This window comes from Sorex araneus, chromosome 10 (genome assembly GCF_027595985.1).
Source record: "Sorex araneus isolate mSorAra2 chromosome 10, mSorAra2.pri, whole genome shotgun sequence".
Classification (NCBI taxonomy): Eukaryota; Metazoa; Chordata; class Mammalia; order Eulipotyphla; family Soricidae; genus Sorex; species Sorex araneus.
This window is the reverse complement of record NC_073311.1, coordinates 52,876,622-52,892,575: the sequence shown is the minus strand read 5'-3', so window position 1 is coordinate 52,892,575 and position 15,954 is coordinate 52,876,622. Positions and strand designations below refer to the sequence as shown.

The 15,954-nt window shown below is 54.9% G+C and overlaps 1 protein-coding gene across 1 annotated transcript in view; it reads right to left on the bottom strand.

Moving 5' to 3' along the window:
• ETV6 (ETS variant transcription factor 6) overlaps positions 1 to 15,954 on the bottom strand; it is a 231,539-nt gene that overhangs the window by 42,255 nt on the left and 173,330 nt on the right. The window contains exons 3-4 of the mRNA XM_055118260.1: positions 14,393 to 14,557; positions 944 to 1,078 (exon numbers count right to left, since the gene is read on the bottom strand). Of these exons, the coding sequence (XP_054974235.1) occupies positions 944 to 1,078; positions 14,393 to 14,557 (300 nt within the window). The remainder of the gene's footprint in view (positions 1 to 943; positions 1,079 to 14,392; positions 14,558 to 15,954) is intronic.

The window sequence follows — 15,954 nt, the reverse complement described above, 5'->3', positions numbered from 1 at the left end:
ATTTATTACCCTGCACAAGTAACATGTCAGGGACACTTTGTTGCCTTCCTGAGCTTCACCTCACCTCTGGGGACCAGCTCTGCAACGCCCAAATGGGGACAGCTGGGCTCAGGGAGAGGCCTCTGTGGTACGGCACATGCCTTGCACGTGTGAGGCACAGAGGCCTATGAAAAATAATGTGATAAAAATCAAAATGGAAATTGTCGTTGAAGCAGAGGTATGACTCATGAGATTTAGTTTGAAATCTTTTTCTCTCTCTTCTTCTTCTTTTTTTTTTTTTTGCGTCACACCTGGTGATGCTCAGGGGTTACTCCAGGCGGTGCTCATGGGATGCACATCCCATGGGACCCCGTGGGATGCTGAATGCAAGCATCCAAGGTCAGTGTGCAAGGCAAACACTCTACCGCCTGTTACTCCGGCCCCTAGTTTGAAATTTTTCATAGAAGGGTCGCAGAAACTTACAGTGTTAGCACAGAGTGTGACCAAGTGATGATTAAAACAAAAAACAATGAAACGAGGAAAAAGAAATTTAAAAGAAAAAAAAAGGTTGGAAGAAACATAAATGCTACAACACAAGGTACCTGACTACCCGGAGGATTTCCCTCCCCTGAGGAGGGGATAGTTTCTGCCCTACCCCCGCTTAGCAGAGTTAAGGAATCTTCCAGAACTAGCCTCTTCATGAGGCTGGACCTAACGCAAGTTCCTCCCCTTCCACCTTCCTTCTGGCGCCCAAGGTCATGGCCTACCTTGATGGTCTTGCTTCTGCCTCACGTCTTCACGGAGATGACAGAAAGCCGAGAAGCTCAAGTATAAACCTCAGTTTCCCGATCCCCCCCCCCCCCCGGCTGCACCCTACTAAACACTGAACAAGCGTAGAGAGAGCAGGGAGGGGTGAGATGAGCCAGGAAGTCGCCTGGGCGCCCGACTCTGGCCCTTCGCGTACCTTCCTCGTGGTTCTGATGCAGCAGGACTTCCGTCTGGGTGTGGAGGGAGTTTCCGGGGTGGAAGAAAGGCGAGAAGAGAATCCGAGGTTTCCTCTGCTTCAGAATATGCTGAAGGAGTTCATACAGAACGTCGCCTGGCAGGGAGAGGAAAGAGGAATTGAGAAGCGGGAATATTCTCACCCACCACTCCGTGCCTGGCACCGCCTGGCACAGCCAAACCTACTTTCACGGAGCCTCAGGGCCCGGCAGGGCGCCTCACGTGCAAAGTCGCCGCTGGGCGGTTCTCTTTCTTTTTCTTTTTTTTCTTTTTTGGGTCACACCCGGTGATGCACAGGGGTCACTCCTGGCTCATGCACTCAGGAATTACTCCTGGCGGTGCTTGGGGGACCATATGGGATGCTAGGAATTAAACCCGGGTCGGCCGTGTGCAAGGCAAACGCCCTACCTGCTGTGCTATCGCTCCAGCCCCTAGGCGGTTCGCTTTCTTCGTGAAGTTGTTTTTGCTTTCTGGGTCACACCTGGCGACGCTCAGGGGTTCCTCCTGGCTCTGCACTCAGGAATCACTCCTGGCGGTGCTCAGGGGACCATATGGGAGGCTGGGGATCGAACCTGGGTCGGCCATGTGCAAGGCAAACACCTTCCCTGCTGTACTATTGCCCCTGGCCCCTTGTGAAGTTTTTGGACTGTATTACTGCTCTAATTTTGGGGAAAAACAATCTTTGTCATGACCTTCTTGGTACACGTCAACGATCAGTGTCAGAATTAACAAAGTCATTAAGCGTGAAACTACAAATGCTCCTGAGAGAGAAAACTCTCCAATCCCAGGCAGAATGAGAATAAATACGGGGTGGGGGTGGGGGTTTGGGCGTGAAATTTTTGCCAAGTCCGGTCAGAGGTGCTGACAATCGAAGCCACCCGAGGAGGAACTGGCACATTCCGGGATGCCTCCCTCCCTCCTTTAAAAATACACCCAGGCACGGTGCCAAGTTTAGGAGCCAGCCTCCTGCTGCCGGCGGGGGCCGGTCTGCTGGGGGGGAGTGGTGGGGGGACACACGGGGACCCTGTTTGATACAGTCGGTATTTGAAGTGTCCACCGAGTACTTAATTATCAAGGATCCTGTCATGCTCCTGGCCCACCCCTTTGTCGAAGATCCAAGTTCAAAAACGCAGGTGCCTCAAAACCCCTCAGGGTTGGTGATTAATCTTTAAAATACCACAGGCTTCTCCCTGTCCCCCCCACGCCTTTCCACAGACAGGAATGCAGTCAACAATCGTACCAAACAATGGGCTTTTGTCTCTAATTTTAGCCATTTTTGAAAAACAGAGACTTAAAATTAACAACTTCATTTAACTGCATATTTTGGGCTGTAGATATTACTAATACCCCCCCCCCCACCTCAACTTGGCTTGAACCTGAGAATCGCTCCCTTTTAGTCTCTTTCTGCAAACCCTACTCCAGCACCACCTGTGCCCAGGAAGATTCCAGGGCACCCCTCGGCTTGCTTCCCGAGGTGCCCAGGTCGCTCTGCTTGGACCCTGGTCCTTTCTCTTCCTTTGACATTTTGGTTACCCACTGAGCTCACTGCCATCATTGGCTGTGCTGCCGAAATGAAGTCAGTCAGACCCGGCGAGGGTGAAGACGCCGAGTGACCCGAGCTTTCCCTTTCGGTGAAACGGGCAAAGGCGCACAGGTGCTCTGAGCCAGACAAGAACATTCTGGATAGCACAGGACCCTGGCACACACCACTGCCGTGGGAACTGGGAAGGTTTCAAAAATCTAATTCAAACCTAGTAGTCATGGCAATGTCGTCTCCGATGAGACGAGGAAACGGAGCCTGAAATACAGTCCTATTTTAATGGTTCATATTTTAATCGCTTACAAAAATAAGTCCTTAATCAACACTTTTTTTTTTTTTTGGTTGACTGCTGTGCCTTGCTGAACTTTCCTAGTCTTACCCTCAGGGGGTTTTGTCCTCCGGGCCTGAGGAACTCTTTTTATTTTGGTGGGATCCAGAACAGACCAGCAAAGCACGGGGAAATGCATTCCTGATGATCACTATTACTGAAATGGAAGGAGAAAGGGGGATGGCGCGATAGTACGGCGGGGAGGGCATTTTGCCTCGCCCGTGGCCGACCTGGGTTCGCATCCCATATGGTCCCCTGAGCACCGCCAGGAGTAATTCATGAGTGCAGAGCCAGGAGGGTCCCCTGTGTGAGCACACCCACTCTGGAAGCGGGGGTGGCAACTAAAATGCAGTGTCTGTGAGGGTCTCCGGGTGGGTCCAGGGCTGCCCTGGGGTGGGGGTGGGTGTCACTCTGCAGATACAGGCCACCAGTGGCGCTGTGGCCCTGAGCAAGGCTTGAACCCAGAGGCAAAATGCAAATGACGAAAGTGATGTCAGAAAATCTGCTGGAAGTTGGAAACAGGGAGAAGATTTCAGGGCCTTAACTGGTGTGTGTGTGGGTGCTGGGGGGGGGGGGGTTCTTGATGGTGGAAAATCTCCTGCAAGGGGGAGGGGGGCGAGGGGGGTTAGACAAGCTCCTAGGGTGGAGATGCTCTTAGGTCCTAGATCCGCGGTGCTCCCTCCCCCCTCCCTCCTCCCCAACAGCTCTCAGTGCTCCCGGGGAAGCAGAGAGACAGGTGGACGGGCCGCTTAAAGCACATGCTTTGGGGAGGATCCGATTCAGAAAACACAACGCATGAGGGCTGCTCGGCGGGAGTGCGGACCCGGCCCCAGGGCGGAGGCCAGGAAAGGCGGGGAGGGGAGTGGCCACTGCTGGGGGAAGCCATCCCCAGAAAGGTTCCCTCGGCCCCCCCCCCCCCCCCGAGCTGCAGAGGGCAGGGGGCAGAGGCAGGGACAAAGGGGTGGGGCTTGGATGCACCTGAGCCGGTTTCCGTCTGAGAATCACATGCTCCTCCGAGCATCACCGGCGCAGCTCTGGAGGCCCCTAGTACCCAGGAGGGTGGCCTGGGGAGTCCCCGGCTCACAGGGCCCACGAAACACTGCACCGTCGCACGGAACTGCCAGCAGGTTGCTAAAGCATCTCTCTCTCTCTCTCTCTCTCTCTCTCTCTCACACACACACACACACACACACACACACACACAGAGGAAGTGTGGCTCTGAAATCGCCCTGAACTAGAGGAGACGTGGAGGTTTCTCAGGCTGACTCAAACTGGAGTCAGAAAAAGCACCCCCTGACCCTCTACCTGCTAAGCAGCGTCACTGGCTGAGAGTCACGGTGGGCAGCAGGCCACGGCAGGAGCCAGCCACCTCTGGACAGCTCTGGCAGACCCCGGATTCTGGGGAGCTAAATCTGGCCTCCCCTGCACCCTCAGTTGCTTGGTTCTTACCCTGGCTCCGGGGGCAATGGAGAATTGCGTCCCATTTGCCGTAGTTTCCTGTAAGAGTCGGTGGCTTTTGATCTTCTTCCCCGCCTCCCCCTCCAAATGCAATAGCCTCTGGGAATCCCCTCAAGCCAGGCACAGGCGACCCCCATCTACAACACTCTCTGGAATGGTGGGCCGACTGAAGCCAAGCTACACTCATCTGCGAGGTGAGAGCAAAAGCACTGGCCAATTCACTGCGTGTTCAGGGCTTGAGGGGCCTGGCCCACTCGGTTCCTGACACACCTTCCCTGTCTGCCCAGAGAAGACCCAGTTCCGGCCAGGAAGTGCTTCTACTGCTGTCCGCAGTGGAACCGGGGCTAATGGCTCCTGTTGGTTCCCGTGTCTGCACACAGCTCCCTGCAGATGGCGCGGGTGGGTCTGTCTCTGCACTGGCTCGGGCCTTCGGGAAGAGCCCCAGGCTTCGAGCACCACAGCACTAAGATAACACTTGGGAGTGTGTGCACCCCCACCGGCGCCCACGGATCCACACAGAAACTCACCAACGAAAACACACACAGTTCGGCACTGATGACCGGGTAGAGGGGCCCAAGGAGCCAGACGTGTACCACGAGAACCATCAATTCTTTTTACCTGCAGTGTGTTTGAGACGGCTAGGGACGGCTTTAAGCTGCCTGATCAATTTTACTGCCGCCCAACGACCAAGAACAGAGAGACGCGTTTGCAGGGGTGTGTTCGGGGCGACTCATTCGGCTCTGAGTTTCTTCACCTTTGGAGGGAAGACTGGGCTCTGTGGCATGGAAGCCCCCAGGTCACACCCTGGTCCTTCAGCAAACGATACTCAAGCCTCAGTCCAGAACTCTGTTCCAATATCCTTCTGTCTCGAATGAGCATAGTACCAAGACTCGGCAAGGCCACTGTGGGGCTCGGATGAGGCTATGTGGAGAAGTTATCACCGTCTCTGTGTGCTCTAAAATGTGCTCCAAAAAGGGGGTCCCGGTGACCACCACAGATGGCAGCTGACGTGTCTCAACAGTCCAGAAGCAACTGGTTGTCCCCTACGAACACGGACACGCGTTTCCCATTCACACGCACAGGCCGAGCTTCCCGCCGACATCAGTGCCTACGAAAAGCTGTTTCCGCTCCTATCCTGCACAGACGCACAGTGCTCCCTGCCCTCTGGGGTCCCCCAGGGGTGGCTCCCACCATCTCCCAAGACAACCTGGTTCTCCTAGGAGCTGTCCGCCTCTGCCGCTTCCTCCCCTGGGAGCCCCGGGTCCTGGCCTCTGCTCCAGGCGGTCTCTCATCCGCTCTTGCTGAGGTCCCTGTCTGCAGGTGCACACGGGCAGGGGCACCGGTCAGTCCTGAGCTCCAGCCGGCCCTTCCGCAGCCTTCTTACCAGCTGCTACTGATTCACGCAACGTAGTGGCAATGAGATGTACATTCCCGAGGTCTTTCATTCATCTGTCGTAGCTTTTTCTTTTTCTTTTCATTACATCAGGTATAATGCCCTGTAAATTGTGGTAGTGGTACCAGGAATAGAAAACTAAGGAATTTTTTTTTCTTTTTGGGTCATACCTGGCAATGCACAAGGGTTACTCCTGACTCTGCACTCAGGAATCACTCCTGGCGGTGCTCAGAGGACCATATGGGATGCTGGGAATGGAACCCGGGTCAGCCGCGTGCAAGGCAAATGCCCTCCGCTGTGCTATCGCTCCAGCCCCAAAAAACTAAGGAATTTTTAACTTAAAAAAAGTCAATGACAGTCTGGAACCTGACCTGCTGGGCCCCGCAGAACCCAGGAAGAGCTGACAGGGACTTGGGGAATGGCTGTGAGCAACAGTGAATTCCTCCTGTCAGGTGCCGAGGTGTCCAGAGGGCCTGTGGATTGGGATTGGGGCATCGTGAGTATTCCTAGTTTTCACAAGGATAAACAGCTTTCCTGGGGACTCTTTATTCCTTCCTCTGGATTGTCTCCTTGGGATAGTTCTGCAGGAATGGCATCATGCGGGGAAAGGCATGATTAATTCTTAAGCTTTTGAGCTCGCATTATGTACCGTTCTCCCAAAGGCTGGGGCAGAGGGCCGTCTCTGCGGTCACGGAGGCTCCGGGGTGAGTGGGGTGACCCGCTCTATAGAATTTTCTCACCTCAGTAGGTTTAAAGCCTTATCCTCATGTGCAACCTCGCGTTTTCATGACTTCTACTCATTGTCATAGGAAGTGGTGTGAAGTGAGTCTTTTTCTCTTCTGTTTCTATCCTGAAAATTTTGTTTCCTTCTAACCAATCTTCCTCTTGTTTAACTTTTTTTTTTCTTTTTGGGTCACACCTGGCAATGCACAGGGGTTACTCCTGGCTCTGCACTCAGGAATCACTCCTGGTGGTGCTCAGAGGACCATATGGGATGCTGGGAATTGAACCCAGGTCGGCTGCGTGCAAGGCAAACGCCCTACCCGCTGTGCTATTGCTCCAGCCCCCCTCTTGTTTAACTTTTTGGGTCACACCTGTCAGTGCTCAGGGCTCACCCCTGGTGCTGTGTTCAGAGATTACTCCTGGTGGGCTTGGAAGACCATACATACGTGGTGTCTCTACATATGTGTCCCTATGTATGTGCACCATATACATAGGCAGGGACAACACATATGTGTGTGGCGTACCTACATATACATATGTGCTGACTACACATACGGCACCCGACCCGCCATAATATGGCTCTTGTCCCATTTTCTTAAAATAATTAATAAAAGGAGGGCCAGGGATGTGGTACAATGGTACACTGCATGTCTTACTTGCGTGCATCAAACATGAACTTGATAGTAGGCACCGCAAAAAAGTAAAAATAAAAAATATATATATATGATGAAAGCATGCCTGTGTGGGAGGGTCTTTTCTTTCTTTTTTTTTTTTTCTCATTTTTTGGGTCACATCCAGCAGAGCTCAGGGCTTACTCCTGGCTCTGCACTCAGGGATCACTCCTGTCAAGCTCAGGGGACCCTATGGGATGCTGGGGATCAAACCCGGGTTGGCTGCATGCAAGGCAAATGCCCTCCTCACTGTACTATCACTCTGGCCCCGGGGAGGGATACATCTTAGGTATTCTAGAAACTTCCCTGTGCCAGGTCTTTGCTGCTTATGTTCTGGGCTCCAAGTTTCACGCCCATTAACGTCTTCCTAAACTCCACAGCGGAAGCATCAAAGCAGCTCTGAGCCAAGCGGGGTCCCCTTCGGGCCTGCAGAGGTCCCCTCTACTACGGGGCGCCCGGCTTCCCGACTTGACTCGAGACAGTCGAGACAGTTTCCCAAGCATTCCATTCCGCGCATTCCTGCAGGCTGATTGCATTCCAACCCTTTTTATTTAATATGGAGCATTTTCTGTGACCGTACAAACAAGCACGGCTGCTGCTGAGGCACTAACACCTGGGATTCAGCTCGATTCCGATATTCTGGTGACAAAGACCCTGGGAAACAGGAAGCAGCTATGGGCAACAGCAAATAGTGTATTTCAGACAAAATTAAGCCACTTAGGTAAGTGACCTGTGGAGACCATTGCCTTTAGTTAGATACAGAACAGAAGGTGAAAAAAAGAGTAATTTCCTTCCTTCCTCCCTTCCTCCCTTCCTTCCTTCCTTCCTTCCTTCCTTCCTTCCTTCCTTCCTTCCTTCCTTCCTTCCTTCCTTCCTTCCTTCCTTCCTTCCTTTTTCTTTCTTTCTTTTTTCTTTGGGTTTTGGGTCACACCGGCAATAATGCTCTGGAGTCACTCCTGGCTCTGCACTCTGGAATTACTCCTGGCAGTGCTCGGGGGACCGGATGGGATGCTGGGAATCGAACCTGGGTCAGCCGTGTGTAAGGCAAAAGCCCTACCCCTGAGAGTAATTTCTTGAGACAATAAAAGTCTCACGAAACAAGTGAGTGTTTTGTGAGAGGGGCCGTATGTCTAACAGGTTATTCTAAGATAACTGTCTGTCCATGAGCTCGACAACTGAGTCATGTCACAAATGGGGCACGTAAGACACTAAGGAATGAAGCGCGTCCCCTACCACTGACCCAGCCAAGCCTTTCTTTGACAAGGCCCACGTGGTTTTATTGTTGTTGTTTTTGGTTTTTAGGGTTTTTGCTTTGTTTCAAGACACAGGAGGAGAAGAGAGCCAATCTGGGTGTCTTCAGTCAAGGGTTATCCAGCGGTAACTGCCACAACTCCCCTGTGTGACCCAAGCCCTCAGGTTCCGAGGCTTGGTTCTAAAATAGCCAGTGGACATAGTGACTCAATCCGGCAAACCAACTGCCATTGCTTAATTGCTTAATACAAAGGAACAGGCAGGCTGCTGCAAGCAGTTTCGTGTGGATACAGACCCCTGAACTGATCCTTGAAAGAGCCAAGGTCACAGGCAGCACACGTTTCCCAAGTAAAGCTTCTGGGGCATTGGAAAAGAAGAAATGCCTTGAAGCATGACACCAGTGCACTTGAAGACTGATTAGCGTGGTAAATCCCCACTATACTTTTCGCACGGTGAACTTTGACAGCACTGATAGAGTCAAGAGGAATTAAACTGATAGTAACTGGCTTTACTTCTCTTTTGGTCATATAAATAATGACCATCTAAAATCACGCCATTGTAACGTCCTGCCGTGGATAACTTAAAATAAGAGATATTTGCCATGCTAACTAACGGGTCTGCTGCTTCTTACCAATGACTTTTATCAAAGTCCCAAGGGGTCAAATAACCCAATACTCCTCTGAATTGAAATCATTCCAGTCCAGTGAACATGTTATCTGGCAGCCAAAAAATAGGGAACCCTCAAGAGGCTGAGCACAGGTTTTGCATGTAGGAGGTCTGAGTTTGCTCCCCAGCATCACCTGGTCTCCCGAGCACTGCCAGGAGAAGCCCCTGAGCACTGCCAGGTGTGCCCTAGATGCAAAGCCAGACAGCAGAACCGACATTAGTTCTGCCAGTGCGATCTAGCTGACACCCCGCTCTTCTCTGATGGGGAGACGGTTCCAGTGAAAATAGCCTCGTTATCTCCGACCCTGGTGTCCTCTGCTGGGTGATGATGAAGTAACTTAGAGCCCTCTCTGAGCGCTTCCTGCTTACGGTGGGAAACGGAGACTCTGGGCCAGGAGCTGGCCGAGGCAGCGGGGCGTGTGTGCTGACCTGGTGAAACGAGGAGCTCGGGGGCCACTGCCTCTGGCCCCACGGTCGGTTACTATTCGGGCAACGTCAATCCCGCCAGGCCTGTTCTCGCCTCCCCCCGCTGCGATGGACACAGAGTGTAAGTCTGGGAAAGGTCGGGCAGAGAGACGGAGCCGGAAGGACGCTGGCGACAGCCTTTCTCGTGCATCCTGCCACTTGGCTTTGATTTCAGCAACCCTCCCCACCCCCTCTCCCTCCCTTCCACCCCGCCACCCCCGCCACCCCATCCCCACGCCCCCAGTGAGTGAGAACTCACTGGGGCTGACTCTTCTTAGGTGACAAAAGGGGATGACAGTGTACATGTGTGGTGGTGGTGGGGTGGTAGTGGGGATGTGTGTGTGTGTGGGTGTAATCACGCGCACCCTCAGTTTTTCATGGCATATGGGTCCCACGGGTTGAAGGAGATCCACATGCTGGTTCCCTGTTCCGTGGGCTGCAATTAGTCTGAGCTGTTAGGGCCGGAAAGGACTGTAGGAGTCACGTGGTAAACATCCCATTTTAAAGATGAGGAACATGGGGGCCAGGGAAGTGAGGTGACGTGTGAAAGGGCCCTGGATGAAAGCTGGGCCCCTCAGCTCATCGACCCCAGCAAGTGAGAACGAAGAAAGGAGCAGGCTGCAGGGGTGCCGTGATAACACACACACACACACACACACACACACACACACACACACACACACACAGAGCCATCCGCTGTCCCACACACACACAGGAGGTGAGCTTGTCCCCACCCCCTGGGTCTCTCTCTCTCTCTCTCTCTCTCTCTCTCTCTCTCTCTCTCTCTCACACACACACACACACACACACAGAGCCATCCGCTGTCCCCACCCCCGGGGTCTCAGCTGTCTGAAACGTTTTCCTGGAGCCCCACTGGCCGGAATTCCCGTGAGATTAGGTCCCTGGCCTTCTGGTTGAGACTGTCATTCAATTACCGCCGTGTTAAGTGCACCAGAGCCCAACAGAAGGCGGGGGGTGACGCTCACATCTGTCCCCAGCTCTGGCCTGGCTCTTGTCTCAGAGCTGCACCCACAGAGCAGACCACCGTTTCCTGGATGTCCTGGGCTCATCCCGGACCACGACGAGCTCTGACGAGGATGGGAAAATCAGCGCCCCATCTCGGCTTCTCTCCCGGGCTCAGGGGTCTAGCTCTGGACTCAGGTGCCTTGCCGGAAGCCACAGAGTTCTGACTAGTGTCCTTGGGCTCAGTGCTCCCTCACCGCGACCCAGTCCAGAACATGCACCCTGGGGGAGCTATTTCCCGGGGAACCCCCTTCCCCCAGGGGCACTCACTCTCCCTACCCAAACCTTCCGGGTTTCCTATGATGTGCAAAAATACAAAATCCAAACCTCTCCACTCGGACTCAAGAAACGTGAGCCCCCGAACCTTGTGCAAAGGCTGAGCGTTTGGGGTGTCCTGGAGGTGAGCCCAGCGCCCGCCCAAACGGAGCCCCTGCAGCCAAAAGCTCGACACTCCACACCTGCCACTAGGCAACTGGCCGGGCTCCATGGCTCAGGACGAGCCGCATACAGAAATTAATCTGTTGAAAACCTCAGGTTTGTGGCCGGAATCTCCAGGCTTTCACGGCGTCAGGGATGGGCTACTCCCCCCGCATCTCCCTGTAGCCCCACGAGTCACACACGTGGCCCAAAGCTGCCACGTAACTCCAGCTGTATCACCCCATCCCAAATTTTGGGTTTCCTAGAGAGCGACGCCCAAACTCTGTAAGGTGGAGAGCCCAGGAGCAGCGCACCGGGCTGGACGGGAGGCGATGGAGAAGGCGCCCGATCTCGGTTCACTGAACATCAACACAGACGGCGTAACCGCTAACAACGGCTTAGTCACCTCTCCTCCAAGGCTGAGCGTCTCCACGGCGAGATACAACAGAAAGCTGCACTAGCTTTCTCCTTAGGAAACATCTTTTGATTATTCTTTCAGCAAATTATTTCTAACAAGCAATGTGAAATACGTTATTGAGAGGAAAGAAGGGAGGGAGGGAGGGCTGGCCAGGGAAAGGTGTGGAGTCAGAACTTCATTCATGTTCAGAGCCAACTGGACGTCAGGTGCTGGCTGGGCTGTGTGCTAGAGGCATGGCGGCTACACAGGACACGCCCCACCCCATCTTCCCAGGAGATGGACACAGGAAACTCTGTGTGTGTGTGTGTGTACACGTACTTTGTAGTCTAGGAGGACACAGAAATTAATCATAGAAACAACTGTGTGTGTGTAGGAAGGAAAGAAGGAAGGAAGGGAGGGAGGGAGGGAGGGAGGGAGAGATGGAGGGAAAGAGGGAGGGAGGGAAGGAAAGAAGGAAGAAGACCTTTCTATTCTAGGAGAGGGTTACAGAAAATCACAAGCACTACAGTGTGTGTGTGTGTGTGTGTGTGTGTGTGTGTCTGTCTGTTTGTCTGTCTGTCTCCAGGCTTAGGGAACACTTTGGGATGAAAGTTCCTTAGCCCAGACTGGGGCAGGAGAGGAGGTGGAGAAGGGCTGGGTGAACAGAGGGCAGGGCTGAGAGCAGCGAGGGCCGATTTCCCTGAGAAAGGCAGCCGGTCAGGTGAGGGAGGGCTAACTCAGTCCAGCGGCCTTGACCTTAACTCCTCCTCCATGCAGCCGGCCAGGCTTCCTCGTGCCCTCTGCCCCCGTGCTCACCTTGCAAAGTCATCCACATTCAGCTCCGAGGGCACTTCCCCGGGGCTGTTGGGCCCCTCGAAACAACCTCTCCCGTGGCTCGTACTTTAGGGCCTGGGGAGGTGCTCAGTGGATTCTCACGGTGGATTTCCCACCCTGGTTTTCCGGTGTGATAAGGCTGAGACCTATCTCTCGGTCTGCTACACCTCCCCCCTCCCCCGCCTCGTGACGGGCACCTCCCCACTGCGTTCCCACCAGGCAAAGGCTGTTCTGCTCACCTAAAACGTTCTCCTCTGCCCAGCATCACCTCAGCCCCGCCCCCCCACCTCCTCGGGGCCCACCGCCTCCTCTGCCACCCACCCTCACCTCCAGCTTGAGACAACACTCAGTCCCCTCCACCCTACGATCCTTCCAGCAACAAACCCCTCTGCACAACAGCGCCTCTGCACGGCTCTGCGTCCGGCCCGGGGCAGAGGGACGCTGTGAGGTCACGGGGTGGAAAACGTGCCAGCACCCCGGAGAACCTGAGCAAGGCTCCAGAGTCTGGGTGCAGGGTCTCTCCACCAGCCACGGAGCTTCAGTCAACACCCAGCAGGGTCCTGGTCTGCCCGGCAGGAAGAATTCCCCGGGCAGGGGGCAGGGGGGGCACGGACGAGGCTGCGACCTTTCCCTCCAGAAAGGTCTTGGCCCCTCTGAATTTCCACTGGAACAGAAAAGGGAAGTGGTTTGCTTTTCTTATCTTTTCTTTTTTTTTTCTGCATTAAATTAAAAGGAACCACTTAGATTCCTCTGGGTTTTCGTTCTCTGAGTTCTGCCCAAGGTTATTTCACTGTTCTCTTGTTCTCAGACTACAGGAAGGCCGAAGGAAGGATTTTGGTTCCTTTGTGTGCTGGCGCAAAACCTTAAAACGAACCCGATGTTTTCGGAGATCAAAGCCTGCCAAGTTTCAGTAACGTCTGTACTTCTGGGGGAAACTTCCCCCTGCGCGTTTCCTCATAGAAACGGTCTGTGGCAACCGGGAGGGAGAGCGGGGAGAAAGGAAGGGTTCTATATCCTTATCTCACCCCTGAGAGGGAACATTTCCTCATGACGGTTAGTTTATTAGTGTCTGGCGGGCCTCCAGGGGTAAATAAGGGTTTGACATAGTTGGGGATTAGGCCAGAACCTTCTGCAGGAACTCTGCCCTTTATCAAGGGGGGAAAAAAAAGGGTGGGGGGATGGGAACTGCCACTGTGAGTGACATCAAGGGGCACCGGCCCCCTGTGAGACTCCCTAGGACGGTCCCCAGGGACACCTCCTGAGGCCCAAACCCAAGACCTTAAGCCCCCCTCGGACCTGCAGCCTTCCCACAAAGCCATCCTCCTCAGTGGCCAGAGCCGGGGATGTACCTCAGGCCCGGCCACTCCCTCCCAGAGACTTTTGGGGGACTGTGAGGGGGTCCTCAGAGCCTGGTCTCACTCATTTCCCTCCTTGGATGCATCCGAGCACGTGTCTATTGGACTTCCCTGGTGTTCTGAAAGAAAACGTGACTGCACCAGACTGAGCACTTGAGAATGGAAGCCACCTGAAGGGCTTCTGGGTGTCTCCCGTCCTGGCCTGGACTCTCGGGTCCCCTCAGCCGCTCCTGAACCCATGTCTCTCTCTCAGCCCTTGCTGCCTCTCTCCTCACGTCCTTGCTCCTGACGGCGCCACTGGCCACCTACAATCTGCAGCCACCCACGTGGTATTCAAGTGCCACTGACTCAGGGGCCCAGGCAGAGGGGAAGGGCCAAGACAGGCGCTTTCCTCCTCATGTGGCAGCTCAACTGGTTGCTGAAGTTTCAGCGTTGAAGGGCCTCATGGCCACTTCTTTGTTTGTTTTTAAAAATTTTTTTACTAGTGAATCACTGTGAGGTACAGTTACAGACTGATAAACTTTCATGCTTGTGTTTCAGTCAGACAAGGGTCGAGTGTCCATCCCTCCACCAGTGCCCACTCTCCACCACCAATGGTCCCAGCATCCCTCCCACCGCCCCCACCTCGTCCCCTCCACCCCGCCCCGCTTCTGTGGCAGGGCATTGCCTTTTGCTCCCTCAAGATTGCTCCTTTTGGGTGTTGTGGTTTGAAGTAGAGGTACTGAGTGGCCACCTGATGGCCACTTTTGACCTTAAAAGAGTCCCCCAGCTGTAACGCTTCTTCATTCCCGTCTTTTACCTCGGGGTCACCTCCTGAGGAGACTCCTCAGGGCGGGTGGGGCGCGGCCCGTTTCCTCGCGGCCGCCTCACAGCTTTCCCTCGACCCTCACCTGAATGAGGAGATCGGTAGCGGAAGTCCTCTTTGGTCAGCAGCAGGAGCGCTTTGCCGTTCATCTCAAACGTGTTGCTGTCGATGGGCCTCAGAGAAAACTCGTTTTCGGCCCACTTGAGCCACTGGGCTACGTCATCTCTGCTCCAGTACACGGGCTGCAAGCCTGTGGGAGAGAGAGAGCGCGGGGCAGAGAGAAAGGGCTGGTCAGTGAGGGCAGTCGGGAGGAAGGGACGCGATGCCTGAGCGGCGGCCTCTGTGGCTGAGGAACGGGCACGCTCGGCGTCGAGACCCAGGTGGAAACGCTCGTTTCAGGGCTGGCGTGATGGTGCCGCAGGCGCTGAGCCAGGTCCGTCCCCTGGCACCCCAGTGCTGTCCTGAGCACCACTGAGAGTCATCCCCGAGTGAGAGGCAGAGAGAAACCCCGGAGCGCCGCCAGGCGTGGGCCCCCCAAACCCAAGAAGCAAATGCAACCAAAACTCCAGTTCTTGAGAGAGCCACTTAGGAACCTGAACCCGAGGCAAGATGAGGAAAGTGAAAAACGCTCTTGTGCTCCCCCCAGGCCCGGCTCTGGGGGTGGCGGGTGTGGGGGGGGATCCCCGAAAGGCGCCTCTAGGTGGGGCCCCAGGGAGCCAAGACTGATGCTTTCACAAGGGACCTGAATCTCGGCTGATCTGAGGGGAGCCCAGTGTCCCTTGGCAGCGGGAATGTCCCAGAGCTGGCCTTGACCTTCCAGAGCTGCCAGATAATGAAGTTCCCTGAAACGGATTCCAGGAAGAGCCATCCACTCGGCCTCTGGGAAGCGACGGGCGAGGCCGGGAGAAAGGCTCCGAGTCCCCTCACGGACGCGCCGGCTGCCCACCTCACCGTCGGACCAGAACGCGCCCCCGAGGGGCGGGAGCGAGCCCGGGTCTCTGGCAGCCAGAGTGGGCTTCTCCTTCCTCTGCCTTGCTCTCCCGGGAAATCTCTGCCAGCCAACAGGGGTTCTCAGAGGGAGGCGGGGAGGACCCCTCAGGGGCACCGGGCGGTGCCTGGCAGGCCCAGAGCCCCGCTGGCAGTTCTTAGCTAACCAGGCCAGCGGCTCAATGCCAAGGCCTTGGGGTGTGGTATTGCTCAGGTCCCGAGTTGCTAGGAATACACCCAAGCCATCCCGGGCACCCCGGGGGTGGGGTGGGGGGTGGGGTGTTGGGGGGTCTCCAGGGATGACAAGTGAAGACGGGAATCAGAGTCAAATTCCCATTACTGCACGCCCACGATCCTTGCCATGATCCCCACTGTAGCACTGTCGTCCCGCTGTTCATCGATTTGCTCCACCGGGCACCAGTAACGTCTCTACCGTGACTGTTTTTGTTGTTACTGTTTTTGGCACGTGGAATAACGCCGCGGGGAGCTTGCCAGGCTCTGCCGTGTTATCCCCAAGGGATATAAAAGAGTAACACTGCTCTCAGATCTTTTAGGCTCAAACGCTGCCACAGGGGACCCAAGGTTCTTTTCCGGGTGCTTGGTGGCGGCGGGGGGGAGGGGATCTGCCCAGGGAAGCACGGTGCCCAGCAGTGAGAAGTG